Here is a 24356-nt window from a genome sequence, read left to right on the forward strand (position 1 = left end):
CAAAAGGACCACAAATGAAGATTTGGTCTTTGGGAGACATTCCACATATATTTCACCAGCACTAAATCTAAGGCTATTTTAAAAAATAAAACACCATTTTTAATCTTTAGAGAGAGAGTACTCACCCTGAAGCACAAAGAACTGAAACAAACTTGTAAATGCAAGACAATCTGGAAAAGGAAATACCTAAGGAAGACTTCCTTCCGAAGAAATTCTTCTAATCGAGGTCCACTTCTTCCCAGAGGATCATCAGGGACCATAAATATGTCCCCCACAAAGGTATACTGGAGCAATCTACAACACGGAGAACAATTACAGTGCTGGAGGAAAAAAATTAAAGGCTGCTTAACTGCCTAAAGCAAAAAACAAATACACCCCAGTTAAACCATTTTAATTTCTCTTTTGGATACAAATATTGGTCAATACAATAGAGTAAGAAACTTTTACCCTATTGGCTCTCACATTTCTTAGCAAGACTTTCAGATTTTTATCTGGGCCTGGGAAGCAGTTCCTTCTCCTGACTTTCAATGTAACTTTGAAAAATAAGACTGAAAGACTGTCTTGGGATACAACAGGTGCATAGGATACAACAGGTGCTCAGGATACAACAGGTGCTCAACCAAGGTTTAATTTTTGAATAAATGAGTCCATAAGCAAACCCACTGATGTTCTTTTAAAAAAGGGAAACAGTGTATGAAGAAAGAATATCGAAGGTCAGTTGAGCATGATTTATCAAGTCTACAAAAATGTTTAAAAAAGAAAAAAGTCCAAATGGCTGGTTTGCTGCTTGGACTTTGGTTTCTGCCTTGTTTTATGAATTCTGAAGGCAATGGGTTGGTGTGTGACTGAGTCTTGACTCATTTAAACCTTCCATGCATACACAGATGAGTGTCCAATACTGACAATGAGCCCAGGGCACAGATCCAACAGAAGCACATACTGCACCCAGGTCAAAGGCCAATTCTGAGTTCAGCTATCAACAACAGTTTTTTCAGTCAAAATGCACATAGTAATTAACTTTCACTTGGGCATCATTTTCTAGAATGATGAACCAAAGAATCATTTTCTAAAATCCTCCAATGATTCAACAAAATATAAATATCAGACAAGTGGCAACTGTGAAACCCCTAAAGAGGTAAGTAGGTAGTTACACTAGTTATAGAATAGTAATACTAGATATACACAGCCTTGAGGTATGTTTTTTAGATTTGTGGCATTTATGACTCTTCCCTGGCACTACCATAAGAATATTGCTTTTTGTTAAGTAACTTGTCAGACGATGCTTGCTAATGGAAAGTCCTGGAAGCTTGTGTTCACTGATCTTAATGCAGCTGAACACATTCAGAGTGTCATTACAAACAAAAAACTTACAGTAGTGACTGCAAACTCCTGACTTTGTTATTTTGGATGATATTCAACATGTTTTCAATACAGATGACTAAACTTGGTAAAATGATGGTAAAATGCTCAAGAAAAGCATCAGATAGTAAAAAGTAGAAACACTCTCTCCTCTCCCAAAAGTGAAAGCCCAATCAGTATATTGATTTTGGTCCTACCCTCTTGATGAACTCATAGTTGTCATTGAACCCCAACCTTCATATTTCATAACTGAGTAAAGTCAGGAGGCCCAATGACTTGCTCAAGTATCCCTCGGCATCAGGGCAAGGTGAAGTCAGGTGGCCATTTCTGCTCCATCACAGTTAACAGAGAGTTAACTGTGCCACAGAGATGTGCCTCTTGCCTCCTGCCAGGGAAAACTGATCTACAGAAGACACCTGTAGGCACAGAGCATGCTCACACATCACCTGCTGGAGCTACTGCTTTGTGTTGCGCCCTCCCACTTACGGAGAAGGGCCAGCCATCCTGTGGACTGGGAGCATAGTCTTATACTTTAGGCCCCCGACACTGCTTCCAAGGTGGACGCAAAACAAATAATAAACAACAAAAGACATCTCTGACCAAAGACAAAGAAGAAAATATTACCTTTTTGTAATTATTTCTCTCCAAGAGGCTGACTCAGTCACAAATTCTCTGAAGTTATCATTTGTTACAATTATGCCACCAGTTTTGTCCGCTAAGTGTAGTAGAAACCTATGGTAATATAAAAGTGGTTAAAACGGGCAAGGAGGCAGGCATCCCTGGCTCAGAGAAGCTGTGTTATAAGAAAACAAAAGGATTTCCTCTTCACAGGAAAATCACCAAAGAATTTAACCAAGGCTGGGAAGCAGAAAGTTAAGCCCTTGTCAACTGAAGATCAATCTGAAATACTGAACATCTGAAATTACTAGAATAATTATAAATGAAGATCTGGTTTTCATACAATCTAACTCTTTTTCAAAATAATCTCAACCATAATTTATACATCTTTCTAGAGAAGTTGTATTATCAATAAAGGGTGGTAATAAGATAATGCATGAGGACTAGAGCAGAGAATGAATAAGGGTTGACAAGCCTGTGAAATCACTGTTAGGGTTTTAGTTGATAAGCTATGGTACTTTGGTTCTAAGAGTAGCTGCTTGACACAGTTGGCCTCGCAATGTTTTTTTCAATGCCTAAATTCACATTTTCTGCTCTGACTTAAGAAGAGATGTCCAGAACTGCCATTCAGTTTAGTCCAAGTTATAGATCCACTCAAATGCAAATTATGAAAAGATACATGGTAATCAAAAAGTTTAAGAATTAAATATTAAGGAGAATTCTATTTCATTGTTGGAGATTATTCATGTTCAAGTCCTCTTAATGAGAGATTTGTGAGGATAATATGAGTTTTATCTCCTAATCAGGATAACCGCATTTGCCTGAGGCAATGGAGACAAAGATAATGAAACAATAAAGTAAGAGAATCACTACTAGAATTAAAGGTGCAAACAACTGCTTTTATTAATAGTAGTGAGTACTTAAAAGAAGATTAAAAAACAAGCCTCATTAGTTTCAGAAATCTTAGGAAACCTTGGTAAGTAAATATGATTTAGCATTTTGGATTTACTAATAAGTATCTTAAATTATTTCTAACTGGCATGAACTGTAAGTGGTAATATCTGCCCAGACGTATTAACAAAAATAGGTAGTAAGGGCTTCCGTGCATGTACTGTGAATCAGGACTCATATTCACATCTGCTAAAAACCCAGAGAGCCATATAAATTAAGCAAAGGCCTAGCCTACACACTTGCGTATGCATTCAATTTCTGCTGGTGTGAGAATGAAGTTGCAGCGTTAGAGCATCTGAAGGTTCTTCACGAGCCTGGCGGTCCGACCTGCCTTTTCACCTGAGCACTCCACGGTCCCTACCCAGTATCTTAGAGCTGGAGCAAAGGTGGGCCCTCCATCCCACTCTCCCAGTACCTTCTCACCTATGCCCCGGCCCAAAGGTGCCCCCTCCCACACTCTTCTTCATGCCACCCCTGACTCTCCCCATCAGATCTGGTCTCTCATACCAGCCTGGTGAAGGGTAAGGGGCTGTCAGTGAGAAGGCCCTTTGGACGTTCTGCTGAATGTCCGCTGTCACCCCAAGTCCCCTTCCCTTGCTACGCCCCTCTTTTCAGCTCTCACCCATCTGACCATCACTCACTACCTTGGGTTACAAGCTAAGCCCTGTCTTCAATGTGGGGGAGCACTGTGGTAGAACGCTGAGGCTAAACCACTAGGGGGCTTAAGTGCTAGAGACCAGAGAGAAAGAAAGAGGGTGAGGGCAGGAGAGGAAAGAACAGGCAGCCACTGTTTAGGTTCCCAGACACTTGTCATCTCAGCACCTGTTCTCTGAGCAATGTAACAACCTAAGAAATGCAGCTTATTCCTATAACATGAGGGGCAGCTGAGACCATGTTCTATGATGTGGAAGAATTACTGAGGGCTCAGGCATCACAATGACAGACTAAGTCACTGGCCAAGTATAACCAGCAGGAGACAGAGGAATGTTTGAAAACCACTCTTGAGGCTGCCACACTAGGACAAGACAAACATTACTTTTAGGAAGTATCAAAAAGACTACAAACTCAATATCTGCTTTTACTTACAGATTCTCAGTCATGTTTTATTAAAAATTCTAACTCAGCAGCTTCTTTGGTAATCTCCTAAACCGTACAGCAAAGACCACTGAATGTATAACCTTAATGACCATAAATGTTAAAATTCTCAAACCCGAGCCAAGCGTGTCCACCGTCCGGTGGAGGAGGTGGTTGGCCCCTCACCACCCCACACCCGCTTTAGAAAGGAAACCAGCCTTTCATACCTGTCATCATGAGAAGCAATTCTTTCTCCAAAGACCATCCGTGCAGGAGTTAAAGATAATATTCCGAGCTCCTGGAGCTGGGTTAAGAAGTGCTGTTCTGTTCATGGAATAAGTTGAATACACATTCAGAAAAAGGCTATCTTCCCAGATATTTAAATAAATGAAAGCACTCCCAAATGTTTCACCTGAAGAGTTGTGGGAAACCCTTTTTCTATTGACTCAAGAAGACTCAATGTTACTAACTTACTGGGACGGAAGGGAAAAAAAAAATCAAGCAAGACATATACTAAGACAAATATAACATAAAAACTGACTTTAGCTATTTTTTAAACTTAAAACTGTTCAACTCATTTGCTTCTTAAATTAAGAAGAGTAAACCATAAACTTATATTTAATGGATCTTACCATTAAGAACTTTTTCACAGCCACATTACAAGCAGTAGAGGACAAAGAGAATAAGGGCAAGAGTCCCTGGGAGGGAGGGCAGGGGTGGGAACAGGAAGAGATGGCAGTAGAAGCAGACAAACTGCTCTGTCCCGATCCCAGGAAAGGCAGGCTTGGTCTCTATTCCAAGAGTTTGTCAAATCTCCCTCTGGTTGGCATCCTATCTAATCTCTCTCTGTATCTGTACAAATATTTACTGATTTTCATGGGAGTGGGTTGTGACAGAAGATAAAGGAGGGCCAAAGCCACAAACGAGTAATGGGTAAAAATGAAGCTAAAAGCTCAGAATCTAAGATCCCCACACCTACATTCCCTACAATGGTACTCACCACTGACTTAAGCTGAAGTGCCCAAACATGGTGTCTTTATGATTCTAGAAATGCACAGCACATAAGGCTTACAAGACTCTTACAGGGATCTTACTGCAAAAATAACTGAAATGAGTGGATCTGCCTCATTTCTCAAGTACCTTCTGTTAGGACCAATACATTCCCCTGAGTGAGGCAAACTGGGATACTTGGGAAATGTGGTTTTACCATTTCCACCTCAACAGTGACTAAGTTTTACTTCCTGCTGTAAATGTGTTGGGTGAGTCCTGTTCTCACGCTTCCTCCTCCCAATCTACATTTTATTTCCAGGTAATCTGATGTGTTAAGCTGCCTGGCATAGCCCTTTCACTGGTTTTCCTATTACGACCCAAGAAACAAAAAACTTCAAGCTTCTCTGGAATATTTAAGGATTTATAGTAAGTTCAAATCTTTTGTGTGTGGCCTGCAGGTCAGCCACGCAGTACCATACAATTAACATAAATGACTCATATTAAGCTATTAAACAGGCTGTTAAAAAGGCATTCTCTTTGAGGGTTCCAAATTTATCAAATGGGCATTTTCAAAAATACTGTTTAAAGAGTAAGAAACCCAGGCTACTAGAAAGACATATTTAATCAACTTTTTAGAAAGTCAAAGAAAATTTTTGTGATATATAATGAAGTCTAATATAACTTTCTATATAAACAGCTATTTAACTTTCCATCCTTCCCCCAAGTATTTCTTATGCTGTAATACTCTTCAACTGATTTTTTTTTACTGGGTGCAAAGAATTTAAAGTTTTGTTTTTAAAGTTGCTGCACATGACTCTATTCTAAGTAGTGTGTGTTGCAATTACAAGCCAACTCATTAAATACCTAATTAGTAATCTGGAAAAATCAGTTTGCCTCACCTGTGACATTAGGATCACGCCTTGTTCTCCACTGCGGGACAAATACAGTGATGTTTCTGTTGCCAAGCTTCCAAAAATATTCAACCGCAATCGCAATTCCACGACAAGAAAAGAACTTTTTCAGACCATGGCTATATGAGAAAAAGTAAAATTTATTTTAGTTTAAAGCATGTTTAAAGTATGTTAAGTTTCACCATGATAACTTTAATAATTAATTATTTAATTTAATAATTTCCTTTAATAGTCTGCTGCTTTGCAAAGCCAAGAGAGGACCCATGATAGGAGGTAGGATTCTTAATAGCTCTGTGACTTCTGTTGTATTTTATTCAGCTGATTTAATTGAGTGCCCTTTTGTGGTAGAAGGCAGTTTTAGCTTTAGGGCAATACTTGTTTATTACACCTTTTTTTTTTTTTTCTGCAGTAAAAAACACAGGCTCCGGACGCACAGGCTCAGTGGCCATGGCTCACGGGCCCAGCCACTCCGCGGCATGTGGGATCTTCCTGGACCGGGGCACGAACCCGTGTCCCCTGCATCGGCAGGCGGACTCTCAACCACTGCGCCACCAGGGAAGCCCTTATGACACCTTTTATTTTTGTTTTCAGATAAAGAGACCTAGTCCACGGGCCTCTAAGAATGTTCTATGAATTTTATGAAGGAATTTGTTGCTGAAGCAGAAGCAGCTGCGATCAGAACTATTCCATGACACGGTCCTCACCACCACAACTTCCAAAGGCTTCGCGAATGCCTGTGGCTCCAGGAGGGCTGCATCCCCTTTTCTGGAGAACTGTGAAAGTGACTCAGTTTACAGCTTCCAGGAAACAAGTTGAGGGCAAGGCTCAAATGAAACTACCTGGGGGCCATGGCTGTGATTTTGTTGAACGAAGCAGAAAGCAGGCAGAAAATAAACACGGGACAGTACTGAACATGATTGAGTACACTTTTTCTGCAAAAGGCCAGGCACTGTCTGCTGCGCCACAGTTGAACTGTCAACCGTAAGTAAAGGGGTGTAGCTAAATTCCATGTTTATAAAAACAGGTGGTGGCCAGATTTGGCCCCTAACTTGTAACCCCTGGTATAGAGGATTAAAAGCTGTTCCCCACCCCAAAACCTGGTAACAAATTTCAAAAGAAAAGAAGAAAAATATTTAAAATTTATTCTCCAGCAGTTAAGTAAAAGTAAAGGTTTTATTTAAAAAGTGTTTTTAAAAGTTTCAAATTTTGCAGGTAGTAATCCATTTGTCTACTCATGAGTATTAGAAAAAGGGAGAAATCCCTGTGATGTTACAGTTGAGATTAGCATAATCTGTCCTCACTGCTTCAATGATCGCCTATGAGGCAATGACAGTAAATTCTGCATCTTCAGTCCTGTCTTCTCACATCTCCAAACCACTTGGCAGGTACTTCCTTCATTTGGAGCTCTGCCTCCTCAGGCACAAAGTATCCCAAGTCACCCCCAGGCTCTGCTAATTCTAACCCACCTGCACTGACTCCAGTCAGACTGACCCTGAAATGCAGCCATGCAGTCTCTGATTCTGCTCAGGGCCTTCTACAGCATCATTCTTCTACACAAATCCAGTGCCTGGCTTCGAGGGCGCCTCCACACCTGACTAGTCAGATGGGATCTGGCCAAAGCATACCTTCTGCTTCCACGACCATCCGTCATCACACTCTGGATTTTGGCCCAGGTGGTCTTGCCATTTGACTCTTCCTGGATTCTGAGCTTTTTCTTATCTCTTAAACCTCCTCCCCGAATGTCCTCAGGACCCAAGGCCAGTCACTCTTCTTCTATGAAGCTGTCTCTAGACACAGGCCCTCAACCATCCCTCTTCTTTTCTCTGACTTGCTATCTTGTACTGTGCACCAGAACCACAGAACTTAGGAATGCATTTAAAGTCACATTAGAGATAAAAAGAATGAAACACCTCTCGAGAGACAGAGCCACTTGCCCAGCTTGCACTGTCAGAGGGTGGATGAGCTGGGATTAGACTGACATTTCCTCACTCCTGGGCCAGTGCCCTTTCAACTACCCCCACAGCGGTACTGTCCCCAACTAAATCTACATTCTCATGGAGCAGGAATGGGCTGGACCTGTAAGAAACATCTAAAGTCCAGAAGAGTGGCTCAGAAATGCCTCCTTTTAGAGGCTAAAGCCCACTCTCTTCTCAGTGAACCATAAATAAGAGACTGCACAGGCATCAGCTATACCCCAGAAAACGTATGCAAGTAAACAAACCCATTCTTGATGAAATAACTTAGCAGTGGTTTATTTATAAAAAAGCATTTAAATATGGCAAGAATGTAGCAATATGACATTTATTACTGGGGCGGGGGGGTAGTTTTTGTACAGGGGGTCTTACCCTTGAGATAAATGCACTAAAAAAGCTTATAAAGTGCCTTCTTAGTTTATTCATCAGACACATATGTGTATGAACTCTTTTTCTCCTCCTTTCCTTAAATGCTTCTGTTGATGGAAACAGTAGAAACTGGGTGGAAATAAAGTCCCCAGTCCATTACCTTGGGTCACTAAGGAAAAGGAGGGAAATGACAGTAGATAAAATTCTGCTGCCCTGGACCCCTCACAAGCTTAGAGGGGGAAAGTGGAGTTTCTAGAATCATTAGCACTAAAACAAATTTCCAAAGGGTTAGTTATCCTCAGTGATAAGATCAAATCATTTTTAATACCCTGAAAAATCTCTAGGCGCTGTTTTAGGAATAAATAGCAGTTCAAAATTCTGGTAGAGAACAAATGGACTCATCCATAAAACAACAGAAACAAAATCAAGTGGAGCCAAATTACTGACCTTAAAATAATACGAAGTGTCCTTGACCTTGCCTACTTTTACTCTCACACCCTGACCAGGCAAAAAATGTGCTGTCTCCTAGCCTCCCTGCAATCAAACCAGAGCAACTTGCTGACAGGTAAACTCAGACCAGTGGTCTTTTCGGACTCAGAGACAAAGGGTATACATACAATAACACCTCTCTGCGTCTGTGAAGGCCAAAGCTCTGGGGTTCGCAGATCCAAACATAGAATTAACAGATATTAAGCCTGAGAAGCCAGATGTGCAGGCTCTCAAGGGAGATTTAAACTCCTGTTTCCATAAACTTGGGAACAACTTATAATATCTGGTTGCTTTCCATATTGTAGCAGACAGTCAACTAGAAAGAGGGCCCAAAGCAGAGAGGAGGTGGGTGATAAATACCTGATAAACACTCATGGCCATCACAGAACCAAGACAGGGCAGTGTGGGAAAAGAGTGAGAAACCTTTTGAGTTACCCAGGAAAGAATAATCCCTTTCTATAGCTTCCACTTAATAAAAATAGCCATGGAACCCTGATACAGAAAGACTAGCATGAAAAATGGTTAAAATGTAGAGGCAAGTGAAGGGACAAACCTCATCTACATGGAAAATTATCTACACAGATAAGTCAGGTGCTCTTATGCTGAAGTTTCAAACTGACAGAGGCCGAGTGTTATCTGGCCTCCATGGTGATGCCTAGCCACACACAAACAATTTCCATTTACTCATCGTTTGACTCACTCGTGGTGACAAATGGGAAAAACCAAGTAGAGATATGCATAATCAGCAGCATTAAGTAGGGTATTTTGGAATTTCTCACGGTGTGTTATAAACTGCAGACACCACACTGGACAGACAAATAAACAAGGCTTTGCAGAAACCCAGGGATGGGTGGGCCTGAATGGCTCTAAGGTGGGGTTCAAACCTATTGCTTAAGAACTCAAATTTCCTTTTTAACTACTTCCTCAACTAGCTGGGTCAAATTAGCGAGGTTTACTCAGCAGTGCCTGAGCAACTCAAGACTTAGGTATCCAATGTTGCCAAGGCCTAAAAGTTCAACCTCAGCTTCTGTGGGAAGAGGCAGGGTGTGTGATGGCTCTGGAGAGTAATATCATGGGCCCAAATCTCATATCTGCATAATCTTGGACAAGATTTTTAGGCCATATCATATTATATACATTACAGATGAATTTTTACTTCACAAAACTGGTGTGAAGATGATATTTTAAAAGATAAAGTTGAGCACCTGACACATAACAAGTGTTTGTTTTAAGATTCCAAATATTTGGGGGCTTCCCTGGTGGCGCAGTGGATAAGAATCCGCCTGCCAATGCAGGGGACACGGGTTCGAGCCCTGATTCAGGAAGATCCCACATGCCGCGGAGCAACTAAGCCCATGCGCCACAACTACTGAGCCTGCACTCTAGAGCCCGCAAGCCACAACTACTGAGCCTGCATGCTGCAACTACTGAAGCCCGTGTGCCTGGAACCCATGCTCCGTAAGAAGAGAAGCCACCGTGATGAGAAGCCAGCGCAATGCAACTAAGAGTAGCCCCGGCTCGCCGCAACTAGAGAAAGCCTGAGCGCAGCAACAAAGACCCAATGCAGCCAAAAATAAATAAAAATAAAATAAATAAATTTATTTAAAAAAACAGACTCCAAGTATTTGTTCAAATGTAATCCAAATTGATTAGCAGAATAGCAGTTGGAATAGCAATATAAATGGGTGGTGAAAAATCATTTAAACAATCCTAATCTTTCTTAGTCTTTAATTCATTGATTCATTCAAGCCATCGTCACCAATTGGCTACTATGTGCCAGGCACCATGGACCTTGGGGGTAGTTCAGGGAACAGAACAGACATGCATCGCTTCTTTTATGGAAGTTATAGTCTATAATTCACATATAATATTGAAGCAGTTGATTTAGAATAATAATTTCTTCTGACTTAAAAAAATTAAGGTGAAATTCACATAACATAAAATAATCATTTTAAAGTGAACAATTCAGTGGCATTTAGTACATTCACAATGTTGTGCAACCACCATTTATATCTTATTCCAAAACATTTCCATCACTCCAAAATAAAACCCTGTACCCATTAAAGAGTTTCTTCTCAGAATAAGAGTTAATTTTAATTACTGATGTTTTCAGATCAATCTACATCAAATTAAGTATAAGTCTGTCTTCTTAGGATAATACATCCTTTGTAAAAGAGTTGCTTTTGAGACACCTGTGAATTCAAAGAAAATCGAAATCCTCTCTCAAATAATCAGCTTATGGTTTCCCTTAGTGCACTAATTCAGCGGTTTTCAAAAGAAATGGTACTGTACTGAAGGGTGTTAGGAAATATGTGACACTGTTTTGGGGTGTCACAATGGCCGGAGGGCAGTATGGGCAAAGTAGGAGGGACTAGATATGCAAAACACCCTGTCCTGGATAGCCAGTGCCACTCTAAATTCCAATAGTGACCCCTTTGAGAAATATACTAGTTACCACAAAAAGGTTTTTTAAAAGTGTCATTATCACTGCTCATTCTACCTTAATTTGCATTTCTTAGTCTTTGAACACCAATTTGGGAAATCTCTCCATACACAGAAAAATGAGAAAGGATTAATATTACTCATAATCGTGACCTAAATTTTATATCATCATTTGGCTCAAGAAATTGTAACAAGGAGGAACTACTGTGGGGCTTGGACTGTGAGTGATTGAAATTGCACTTTACATTTTTACTTAGATAATGCTATGCAGCTGTGGGTCATTTGCTGGGTTTCCCCCAAAAGAACTGCCAAAAAACAAAGTGAAATGACAATAAACAGTATTATTTGGAAATGAAGACAAGTATATTACACATTTTTACCTTCTATATTCAAACTTTAACCTATGAAATGTTGGCATTTTCTTCTTTTTTTGACAGCAAAGTACAGCACCATTCAAAAAAATAAAAATCAAAAGAATCCCTGCATTTTAAAAAATAGATACTAAAATATTTATAGATGGAAATGAAATATCTGAGAATTCCTTCAAAATGGGTGAAAGGCAGCAGGTGGGGGTATAGGTGAAACAATGTTTGAAATGATGAAACAAGATGGGCCATGTATGTGATGGGCACATGCGAATCCCAAATGAAACCAACATGGAATTCATCCTATTATCTTCTTGTGAATTTCTTTGAAAATTCTAACAACAAAAAAAAATCAACAAAACAAAAAATAACGAATACATAATAAATGTGTATTTTAATAATAAAATTCACTTTATTTTTCAATTTTATCAAGTATTCTTGAAAAATCAGGAGATTAACTGATCTTTTAGAACTCCTAGGAAAGAGGTCACATAAACATTCAGCAATTCAGAAAAGTACAGCTGACCCTTGAACAATACAAGGTCTGAACTTCAAGGTCCACTTAAACGTGGATTATTTTTTCCAGTAGTAAATACTACAGTACTGTATGATCCGAGGACTCAGAACAGCTTTATGGAGGGCCGAATGGTAAAGTTATTTTGCCTGGGCAGAGGGTCGGTGCCCCCTAACCTCACATCGTTAAAGGGCCAGTTGTATTTCAACGACTTCATTCCATGTCCAATGTCCATCGTTAAAGGGCCAATTGTATTTCAACGACTTCATTCCATGTCAGAAGTTCCTGCCAACCTTCCATGCCCCATTTCTTAAACTGCAGCTACTTAAATGCTACACCTTGAAGACTTCTTCAAAATCAGTGGAGTAACTGGTTTTGAAAACTGGAGGGAGACTACCTAGCAGTTGTTGAAATGGCGTGATAAAGATGTCCTTTAGGACGGGGCAAAAGGCTGTAGCAAGTGAAACTCAGGAGGCCGAAACCTGCCTGATTTCAAACAGCTGGTCCACAGTGAGGTGGAGACTCTCTGACCCCCAAACTCTCCTTAGTCACTATATCAAACCGCCCCTTAGAGAACAAATCCAATCCCACACTGGAAGTATAAAATCAGAATCCTAAGAGGGTTCCAAGACAGGCTAAATGGAAATGATCATTTAACTCCTTTTACTAAAAACAAATATACAAACTTTTAGTAGGAGCAGAGGCCCATAAAGCAGCCCAAACTGAAGAATTTCCTTAGAAAGGAAATTGCTATCACTCTATCAACAAAAGTATAACAGAAGTACATCACACCTATTATCCCTGCACATACATGGCTAAAGACCTGGCATGCTGTACATAAAAAGAAAAAATCTCTTTTTTGTCTTAAGCTTCATCCTCGTATTCAAAACCTAATGGTGTTCATGGCATTAAGAACCTAAGGATTTAAAAGTCTCTTTACTGCTTATCACTGGGAAACGCAATGTGAAAAGGCAAGTTTTCTATCATTCCTTGCTCTCAGAAATACAGGTTCAGCAGAGTGAAGAAAGAGTTTATACGATGCCAGAGGGTGGAATAACAAAACTTTCCCAATCAGCTGTTTTCTTCTTTCTGTCAGGTAAGGCTATAGGTCAACTACACAGACACACAGGATAGTTCCTACAAACACATGCAATTCTGAGACATGGCTAAGAGGCCTACTGAAAACGATAATTTGAAGAGAGTGGACTTACGTAATTGCAACATTGCTCCCATCTATAACAATGTGCTTCAAATCCGTCCTCCCTGGTTCATTTTTTAATTCCAGCTTGTAGGGCACTTTCAGAGTATCTCGAAATCTTTGAACCCCAGTAACTGAGGAATCGATGTGCTCAGAAGGTCCTGCCAACCTTGCATCAGTAACTGAAGGCAACAGTTGGGGCAGCGGCATTGGTGGAGAAAGGGGTGGACAATTTGGCTTAGACTGAGGAGAGGCACAACACCTCGAGCGGTTTTCACAGGCAGACTTCATATTATTTGGAAGCAAGGGTTCTGCTTGCTGCTGCACACCATTTTCAGGAAAAACTGGAATTCTGGGCTGGTGACTTGAAGCTCCTCTTGAAACAAAATTGACAATTTCTTTGGGACTTGAAGGGGCTAGAGAGGGTAAAAGGCCATCAGTTTCAAGGTCCGTATTACAAAGGTAGCTCTGATTTGAACTCCAGATTTCTTGTTTCTGTTCTATTGGCACTGTTCTGAAAGTATTAATTTTGCAATTTGAGGTACATGGTTTCGATTCTACTTTGAATGGTAACTGAGAAAAATTTTCTACCATATTTTGCTGTGTGTGAGTCTGTGTTTTCTTTGGAGTGGAATCTGCTGTAAGCTCATTTATGCTGCTACAAACACCTTTATTTTTGGTTCTCTTGGTCTCTGGATACACAGTACCAGGTGGAAATTCTCTGTCTTCTTGGAATCTTTTATTTTCCTTTTCAATTTCCTCCAAGAGTAATAATGGTTCAGTAGATGGCCCATACTCCCTAATGACCTTTTCTACAATTTCTTGGGAATAGCCCATGGTTTTAAAAAAGTTTACAAGGATGTTGTATTCCATTTCCTCAGTAGTGTCTTTTACATCTGGACTTAAATTTTCGGCATCAGTAGAAGAATCAGATAGGTCAATGATTACACTTCCAGCTAATGTCTTACCATCATGTAAAAGCTCTCCCTCTTGAACATTTTCCAAAGAAAACTGTTTCTTGGTATGCCTTTCTTCAGAATCAGAAAACCTCCTTTTGTGACACACTCTGTCTTTGGAAAGCGCCTCTTCATCTGGCGTTACACCATTTATTGGAACAAAAAGTACATCCTGTGAACTAGAAAAGACTGTGTCCATTTGTTTTGTAAGCTCAGAAACAGGAGTCCCAGCTTTATTTCTTGCCTCTTCCTGCAAAACAATTTCATCTCTGGAAATATTCAGCCCTGTGGCAGCATTCTGTGTAAACTCTGTTTGTTTAGAATCTCTAATTTCAATTACATCATCATCTCCTGTTTCAAATAGATTCTCCTCACCTTGGGTGAGTGCCAAAAGTTCTTTTTTCAAGGAAGTGGGTAAAATCAACAAGTCCATTGTGTAACTGTCTGCACGAGCTTCAACAAATTGTTTAAATTCCCTTTTTACCTCTGATTCTTTTTGGCTGTTGGGTAGGTTCTCATTATTCTCGAAGAGCTTTACAAACTGCTGAATGTGACTCCTAGCCATGACCACAGCTTCGGCACTTCCTCTGATGCCAAGAAGACCGATGTCGAGAATGCAGAGATCGGCACAGGTGTCCTGAATCAAGCTCTTCAGAAACAGGCTCTGTGCCCCAACAAAAATGCAGTGCATGGCCTTGGGGTAACATTCTCTCTCTTCTAGTTCGGGTTCACAGATTCCTTTAATATATTCCTGTAAAGAGAAAATAAGAAATTAGATCAATTTACAAAAGCTCCTTACAGCACATTACTATGTTACACATGAAATTACCAATATCAAGCTGCACAAAAGTCAAAAGCATGCTAACATCCTTGGAAAAAATACCACGTTTTAACTGAAATATTTAAAATAACAGATATAAGTCACTTAATTGTTTTCAGCGAACTGAAAACTTTGCATCTAAGTCTAAAAGGTAGGTATGTATAACATTTTCAATAGTGTATCTTGCAATGTGATCTTAGGAGTTTGCCCAGCTGCACAGTGGACAATGACAAGACTGGATTTATTTATGTCTATAAAGAATAAACATCTTTGCTTGTTACTAGTCATTTATTACTACTATGACATAATTAAGAGAGAAGATAATCAAATCAAATGATTTACTCCAGAACAAACCTTGACTTTTGTTTTGCTACTATTGTTTCCAGATGAAACAGACTGATTTTTTTGAAGGCATTTAATAACAAGATCAGTTTAACAAAAAAATTCTTCTAGCTGACTGGAACAATGTATATACCCTATATACTTTTACATCCGTTTTCCAAGAAAGACCAGACTATTTAAATGTAGATCTAAATATAAAGAACCACAGAATGCTGAATAGTACTGCCTTTCTCAGATATAAAGCTACGGTTTCCAGTGAAATTTGATATTGAAAGAGGCCTGAACGAGGTAAAAAAGGGAACTGGGTTCTTAAGCAATTAGGTTGCCACTGGAGGCTGAAGTGTGAATCAAGTAAACGTGCAAAAAGCAGTCACACAAACAATGGAGCATACTTGTTAATAACCTGGGCACTGGAGCCAGTTCCTAGGCTCAAATTCCAGCCATGCAACTGGTGACCTTGCTCAAGTTACCTAACCCTTCTGAGCCCAGTTTCTGCAACAGTGAAAGAGAGAGAGGCTAGTGCAATCTCAGGTGTTTTGAGGAAATTCAAAGAAATAATAAATGTAAAGTTCTGACAATAGTGTCTCACACGTGCTTACTAAATAATAAACACTGTTACTTCAAATTATCAGTGAGAGCTTTCTGGACAGACATCTGTAAGAAATGAGCCTGGCGATATCTGATCTATACTTTACACTAAAATCAGAATGGCGTTATCCAAAATGGTGCTATTTTAAAAAGTTCAACCTGTGCAACCGGTTACAATGAGGCTTTACAAACTTGCACGTACTATGTACACTTGCTCTTATAATGGCCACATGTCCTCCACTAGAATTTATATACAAATGTGTACATATTCCTTGTTTACACACGAACTACAAGATTCCTACAAGGAGATGGAACACCAGAAATACAAGGAAAACATCAAGGGGAAAAGCTCAACCCACGCACTATAATAATGTTCAGTCATGAATTCTTTACTCTCTTATGTTCTTTTGGATAAACGTGGAATATCTATGGGCTTGGTGGTATGAATGAATCCTTTGTCAAGTAAGTGGCTTGCAAATATTTTCCCCTTATCTATAGTTTGTCTTTTCATCCTCTTTTGTGACAGAAAAAGTTTTTGATTTTAAGGAAGCCCATTTATTGGTTTTTTCTTCATCAAGACTTAGGTCCCAAAGATTTCTCGTGTGTTAGCATCTAAAAGTTTTACATTTAAATCTATAATCCATTTTGAGTTCATTTTTGTTATCAAATGTGAGGCTTTGTTCGAGGTTCATTTTTTGCTTATGGATATCTAGTTGCTCTAGCATCATTTCCTGAAAAGACTATCTTTTCTCTATTGAATTGCTTTTGCCTGTTTGTCAAAAATCAGTTGGCCAAACTTGTGTGGGTCTATATCTGGGTTTCCTATTCTGTCCCATCAACTTATGAATTTATCCCTTCACCAATACCAGTCTTGACTATTATAATTATCTAATGTCTTAAAATTGGACAATGACTGCTCCCACTTTATTCTTCTTTTAAAAATTATTTTTAGCTATTCTAGTTTCTTTGCCTTTCCAAATCAAGTTTTAGCATAATCTTATTTAGCAATTATGTTAAACTTGCATATTGATTTGAGGACAAGTGACATCTGCTGACTCTTCTGATGCATGAACATGGTATGTCTCTCCAGTTCTCCAGATCTTTGCTTTCTTTCATCACTGTTTTATAGTTTTGAGTCCTATACACGTTTTATGAGGTTTACGCCCAAGTATTTCATTTTTTTGAGCAACTGAACATGGCACTGCATTTTAATTTTGGTTCCTATGTGTTCATTGCTAATAAATAGAAATACAATTGATTTTTGTATATTGGTCATATATCCTGTGACCCTGCTGATCATATTTCTAATTCTAGGATTTTTTTCTTCTAGATACCCTGGGATTTTTTATGCAGACAATTATGTCATTTCCTTTTGTTTTTTTTTTTTTCTGATCTATATGCCTTTTACTTTCTTGCCTTATTGTACTGGTAGAACTTCCAGCACTGTGCTGAAAAGCAGTGGTGAGAGCTGACATGCTTGCTTTCGTTCAGTCTCTGGAGAAAACATTCAATCTTTCACCATTAAGTTAAACTTTTTGTAGATATTCTTCATCAAATTAAGGAAGTTACCCTATATTCCTACTTTTCTAGGAGCATGAACATGAAACATGAGTGTTGAAACTTGTTAAATGCCTTACTAAATCAACTGATGTAATCATGTTATGATTTCACTTCTTCAGCCTGTTCGTATGATAGATTACATTAACTGATTTTTCAATATTTAACCAGCCTTCTATCCCTGGAATAATCACCGCTTGGTCATGATGTATAATTTTTTACTACATTGATGGATTCTATTTGCTATATTTTGTACTGCCTTGTCTGGTTTTAGCATCGGGAAAATACTGATTACGAATGAATATAGGAGTGTTCTCTGCCCTTGTATTTTCTAGAAGAGATTGTGCAGAATTGGTGTTAACTCTTTTAAACACTTTGTAGACTTCTCCAGTGAAACAGCTTGGCTCAGCAATTTCTTTCATGAGAATTTTTTTTTTAGTATTTATTTATTTGGCTGTGCCGAGTCTCAGTTGCAGCACATAGGGTCTTTATTGTCACACGCAGGAGCTTCATTGCAGCATGCGGAATCTAGTTTCCCCGACCAGGGATCGAACCCGGGCCCCCTGCATTGGGAGCGCAAAGTCTTAACCACTGGATGACCAGGGAAGTCCCTTTTATGAGAATTTTATTTTATTTTTTTTTAACATCTTTATTGGAGTATAACTGCTTTACAATGTTGTGTTAGTTTCTGCTGTATAACAAAGTGAACCAGCTATATGTATACATATATCCCCATATCCCTCCCCTCTTGCGTCTCCCTCCCACCCTCCCTATCCCCCACCGCCATCTAGGTGGTCACAAAACATTGAGCTGATCTCCCTGTGCTATGAGGCTGCTTCCCACTAGCCATCTATTTTACATTTGGTAGTGTATATATCTCAAAGCTACTCTCTCACTTTGTCCCAGCTTACCCTTTCCCCTCCCCGTGTCCTCAAGTCCATTCCCTGCATCTGCGTCTTTATTCCTGTCCTGCCCCTAGGTTCTTCAGAACCATTTTTTAAAAAAGATTCCATATATATGTGTTAGCATACAGTATTTGTTGTTCTCTTTCTGACTTACTTCACTCTGTATGACAGTCGCTCGGTCCATCCACCTCACTACAAATAACTCAATTTCATTTCTTTTTTATGGCTGAGTAATATTCCATTGTATATATGTGCCACATCTTCTTTATCTATTCATCTGTCAATGGACACTTAGGTTGCTTCCATGTCCTGGCTATTCTAAATAGTGCTGCAATGATCATTGTGGTACACGACTCTTTTTGAATTATGGTTTTCTTAGGGTATATGCCCAGTAGTGGCACTGCTGGGTCATATGGTAGTTCTATTTTTACTTTTTTAAGGAACCTCCATACTGTTCTCCAAAGTGGCTGTATCAGTCTACATTACCCTCTCCAGCATTTATTGTTTGTAGATTTTTTGATGATGGCCATTCTGACCGGTGTGAGATGATACCTCATTGTAGTTTTGATTTGCCTTTCTCTACTGATTAGTGATGCTGAGCATCCTTTCATGTGTTTGTTGGCAGTCTGTATGTCTTCTTTGAAGAAATGTCTATTTAGGTCTTCCGCCCATTTTTGGATTGAGTTGTTTGTTTTTTTGATATTGAGGTGCATGAGCTGCTTGTATATTTTGGAGATTAATCCTTTGTCAGTTGCTTCCTTTGCAAACATTTTCTCCCACTCTGAGGGTTGCCTTTTTGTCTTGTTTATGGTTTCCTTTGCTGTGCAAAAGCTTTTAAGTTTCGTTAGGTCCCATTTGTTTATTTTTGTTTTTATTTCAATTTCTCTAGGAGGTGAGTCAAAAAGGATCTTGCTGTGATTTGAGAATTTTAAAATTACTAATTCAATTTCCCTAACAGCTGTAGGTCTTATTCAAATTATCTATTTCATATTGGGTAAGTTATGGTAGTCTCCACTTTTTAAGGAATTGGCTAATTTCATCTAAGTTGTCAAATTTACGTGTGTAAAGTTGTAGGATTTCCTTATCTTTTTGATGTCTGCAGGGTCTGTAGCTGATATCCTGATTATTAGTAATTTATGTCTTCTTCAGTGTTGCTGAAGTTTGTCAATTTCACTGACTTTTTTCCCTAAAGAACAAGCTTGTTGTTTCATCGAGTTTATTATTTCTGTATTTTCAACTTCACTGACCTCTGCTCTTTATTTCCTTCCCCTTGCTTACTTTGAGTTTATTTTACTCATCTTTTTCTAGTTCCTAGAGGTGAAAGCTTAGATTATTGATTTGAGACTTTTCTTCTTTTTTAATGTAATATGTGTTATAAATTTCTCTTTCAGGGGACTTCCCTGGTGGTGCAGTGGTTAGGAATCCACCTGCCAATGCAGAGGACAGGGGTTCAATCCCTGGTCCGGAAAGATCCCACATGCCACGGAGCAACTTAGCCCGTTCGCCACAACTACTGAGCCTGCGCTTTAGAGCCCGCAAGCCACAACCACTGAGCCCGTGTGCCACAACTACTGAAGCCCATGTGCCTAGAGCCCGTGCTCCGCAACAAAGAGAAGCCACCGCAATAAGAAGCCCACACACCAAAACGAAAAGTAGCCCCTGCTCACTGCAACTAGAGAAAAGCCCATGCGCAGCAACGAAGACCCAGTGCAGCCAAAAATAAATAATATATTTTTTAAATTTAAAAATATTTCTCTTTCATCACTGCTTTAGCTACATCTCACAAATTTTAATATATATTATTTTCATTTTCCTTCAGCTCAATGTATTTTAAAATTTCTCTTCAAATTATCTAATATTCAGAGGTCTGTTGTTGAGTTTCCAAGTATTTGGATATTTTCTTGTTATCTTTCTGTTACTGATTTCTAGTTTGATTCCTTTGTGGTCAGACAACATACTCTATATGATTTCAGTTCTTTTGAATTTGTTGAGATTCGTTTTATGCCCAGGTTATAATCTATCATGATATACATTCCATGGGCATTGAAAAGAATGTGTATTCTGCTGTTGCTGGGCAGAGTGTTCTATAAACATCAATTAGAACCTGGTTGGTTGGCGGTGTTGAGTTCTCTTATATCCTTGCGGATTTTCTGTCTCATGGTTCTATCAACTGTTGAGAGAAACATGTTGAAGCCTCCAACTATTACTGTAGGTATGTCAATTTCTCCTTTCAGTTCTACCAGTTTTTGTTTTAACTATTTTGTAGCTCTATTATTAGGAATATACACATTTAGCAATGTTATGTCTTTTCAGTAAATTGACCCTCTCTTTGCTCTGAAGGCTATTTTGTCTGACAGTAATATTGCCACTCCAAGCTTCGTTTTGGTTAATGTTTACACAGTATATTTTCCCCTCCTTTTAATTTTAACTTACCTGTATCATTATATTTGAAATAAGTCTCTTGAAGACAACACACAGTTTGGTTGTTTTTTAAATCCATTCTGATAATCTGTTTTAAATTGGTGTGTTTAGACTGTTTAATTTCAATGAAAGTATCAGTAAGTTTGGATTTAAGTCTACCATTTGTTTGTTTTCTGCCTGTTCCCTATTTTTAATTCCTTTTTTCCCTATCTGGCCTTCTTGTGCATTATGCAAACATTTTTTAGTATTACAATGTAATTTATTGCATTTTTTACTGTATCTCTTTATGTAGTTTTTAAAGTAGTCATGCGATCAATTACATATTTAATTTTCACAGTCCACTTAAAATCAGTAGTCTATCACTTCAATAGGAATGTATAAACCTTACCACCCATACTATTCGTGTTTTTTATTTTCTATATCTTATGATGCTTTGACATCTTGGGAGGCCTTTCAGACCTGGGGAGAGACTCACCCGCCCAGCTAGCTAATTCCTAGGAGTTGTGGCCAGCCTGCTTACAGCATGCCTTTCGAGTACAGTGCTGTGCCCCCACCCCTTCTCCTTATCTAATTCACAAATCAAGTCCTGTATCAAGCCAGGACCAGGTACCAAACAACTAAGGGCATCCCCTATGCCCCAAAGCAGACAGGGATTATCCAAACTAGCCAATCCTAAACTGTTTACCCTGCTATGCCTTTCCCCTTACTCCTGCTTCTGCCTCCTGCCAAAAACCTGATGGCCCTGCAAGGTGAGGCATGCCCTCTTGTCTTGGGAAATGTTAAGTAATCAAACTCTTCTTTCAATGGCATTGACTTCTCCGTGCAATCACTCAGTCACCTCCATAATTTAAACTCCTGTGGGTATAAATTTTAGAACACCACCATCATATGGGTTCCTTTACCCTCAGTCTCTACCCTCCCTGCTCTCTCTTGTATGTTACAGCTATCTCATCAATTCCATGTACATACATTTGAAATCCTATCAGATGATGTCATAAATTTTACTTTCAACCATTAACTCACTTTAAAGAACTCAACAGGAGAAAGTAATCTATTGTATTTACCCAGATATAGTATATCATTTCTGTCTGAAGAACTTCCTTCAGCAATTCTTTTCCAGCAGGCTACTGGCAATGATTTTAGTGTTTTCTTCAACTGAGAATGCTTTATCATGCTTTATTTCACTTTCATTTCACTTGACAGAAAATTCTTGGTTAAAAGTCCTTTTCTTTCACCACTTAAATAATATTGTGTCACTTCTCTGGTCTCCATGGTTTCTGATGAGAAATCTGTACTCACTGTAGTTGCTGTTCCCTGAACTGTGTTTTTGTCTTGATACTTTCATGATTTTTAATGTGTCTTCAGTTTTCAGCAGTGTGGTTATGACATGCTTGGTGTGGAATTCTTTGAGTTTATTATGCTTGAGTTCACAGTTTCTTGAATCATTATGTTTACATCTTCTGCCAAACTTGGGAAGTCTTCAGCTATTATTTCTCCAAATATTTTGTTTAGCACCACACTTTCTCCTCTACTCACCTTGTTCAGATTAGATAACTTCCATTGTTCTATCTTCAAGTTTACTGACTACTCCGTCATCTCCATTTAAAAACTGAGTTCAGGGACTTCCCTGGTGGTCCAGTGGTAAACAATCTGCCTTCCAGTGCAGCGGATTCGGGTTCAAGCCCTCATCAGGGAACTAAGATCCCACGTGCCACAGGGCAACTAAGCCCTTGCGCCACAACTACTAAGCTCGCACGCCTTAACTAGAGAGCCTGCATGTTGCAAACTACAGAGCCCACGCACCACAAATACAGAGCCCACACACTCTAGAGCCTGCACGCCACAACTAGAGAAGAGAAAACCTGCACTCCACAACTAGAGAGAAGCCCGTGTGCCACAAGGAAGAGCCCTCACGCTGCAATGAAAGATCCTGTGTGCTGCAACTAAGACCTCACGCAGCCAAAAATTAATTAATTAATCTTTAAAAAAATAAAAACTGAGTTCATCCAGAGAGGTGTTATTTAGGTTACTGTAGTTTTCAGTTCTAACCTTTCCATTTGGTTCTTCTTTATGTCTTCTATTTCTTTGCTGAAACTTTCTCTTTTACTATTAGCTTTAAGAGTACTTGTGATTGCTTGTTGGAGCATTTTTATAATACATGTCTTAAATTCTTTGTTAAATAATTCCAACACCTGTGTCATCCTGGCTGGTATCCACTGTTTTTTCTCATGAGATTTGGTATTTTCCTCGTTCTTCATATGCCAAGTAATTTTGTATTGTATCCATTTTGAATATTATGAGTTCTGTGTCTTGTTTAAACCCATGATGAATGTCAACATTTCTGTTCTAGCAGGTAACTGACCTAGTTAGATTCAGGTTGCAAGCTGTACCCAGTCTTCTGTGAGCTGTGGTTCCAATATCAGTTCAGTTTTTAAAGCCTCTGCAGTGCTATTTGTATCTGTCCCACATGTGCGATACCCAGTGGCCAATCTGGGACCTGGATGGTGGTTTTTCTATTGTTCTCAAAAGTCTTTGTTTTGCTGATAAGGAGTAGATCCATGCATGTGTGTAGCTTGGGGATGAACCTAGGAGATCACACACAACTTTTATGGAGTCATTTTCCTGAGCTCCTCCCTCTCTGCCATCTTTCTAGTGTTTTCTGATTCCCTGCGCTCTTCTTTTCAGTCCTCCAGTCAGAAAGATGGGGCTTTGGTTACCCCACTTTGCCTTACATTTCTGCAACTGTGCCTGGTCCATCCAAAGGACAGAGAGGGAGAGAAAGCAATGAGACTGGCCCCATCCTCCTGGAACCACAACCCCACCAATCAGAGAGGAAGGTTCTCCTCCTTCAGAATTTTGAGTCCTGCAAGCTCCCACTGCCACCATCATAGGACTGTTTGGAAACTGGTGTGCAATGGAATGAAGAAAAACAAAAACGGATTTTTGCACAGTATTACATGCTCCATTTTCTGCCCCTTGAGTTAAACTAGTGCTCCTTTTGTGCCCTAGTGCCCATTTCCACTTCCAGATTAGGCTGTATTGAGTTCAGGCTGAGAGATAACAATGGAAAAAATGGTAAACTCACCACTGGTTTGGTGGTACTGTGAATTCTGGTCTTCTTTCCCAATCTGCCTGCTACTGTTTACTTTTCAGAGTCCTTAAATACCTGTTCCATGCATTCTGTCCAGGTTTTATCACTATAGTCACAGGACTGGCAGGGTAGAGTCCATCTTACTCAGAACTGGAGCTGCTCCCTGCTGCCTGCTAATATGTAAATGAGGCTGCCTGTTTAGCTTAAGTAAGTGTATGGTTGAATTCACAGGAGTCAAATACTGCTGACTACTATGCAGCCACTGGATAAGAAAAAGTGGATTACATCCACTCAGTGGAATGCCAGCAACAGTGAGCCAGCCTGGGAAGAAGAGCTTTCTTCTCCAGATAACAGACTTCCAAAAAAAAATATCCTCTCAAACAACGGCTAATTCTCTAATTGATCCAAGGTAAAGGCCACTTA

General features: G+C 39.4%; 1 protein-coding gene across 3 annotated transcripts in view; it reads right to left on the reverse strand.

The window, feature by feature from the left end:
- N4BP1 (NEDD4 binding protein 1) overlaps positions 1–24356 on the reverse strand; it is a 48054-nt gene that overhangs the window by 6438 nt on the left and 17260 nt on the right. For all 3 annotated transcript variants that reach the window (XR_009537312.1, XM_060132563.1, XM_060132562.1), the window contains exons 2-6: positions 13267–14960; positions 5892–6022; positions 4230–4326; positions 1984–2091; positions 187–294 (exon numbers count right to left, since the gene is read on the reverse strand). Coding sequence is in view for 2 of the 3 variants with exons in the window: in XM_060132563.1 (XP_059988546.1) it covers positions 187–294; positions 1984–2091; positions 4230–4326; positions 5892–6022; positions 13267–14960 (2138 nt within the window). In the remaining variant the exon portion in view is untranslated. The remainder of the gene's footprint in view (positions 1–186; positions 295–1983; positions 2092–4229; positions 4327–5891; positions 6023–13266; positions 14961–24356) is intronic.

The sequence above is a fragment of the Lagenorhynchus albirostris genome, chromosome 19, assembly GCF_949774975.1.
Source record: "Lagenorhynchus albirostris chromosome 19, mLagAlb1.1, whole genome shotgun sequence".
NCBI lineage: Eukaryota > Metazoa > Chordata > Mammalia > Artiodactyla > Delphinidae > Lagenorhynchus > Lagenorhynchus albirostris.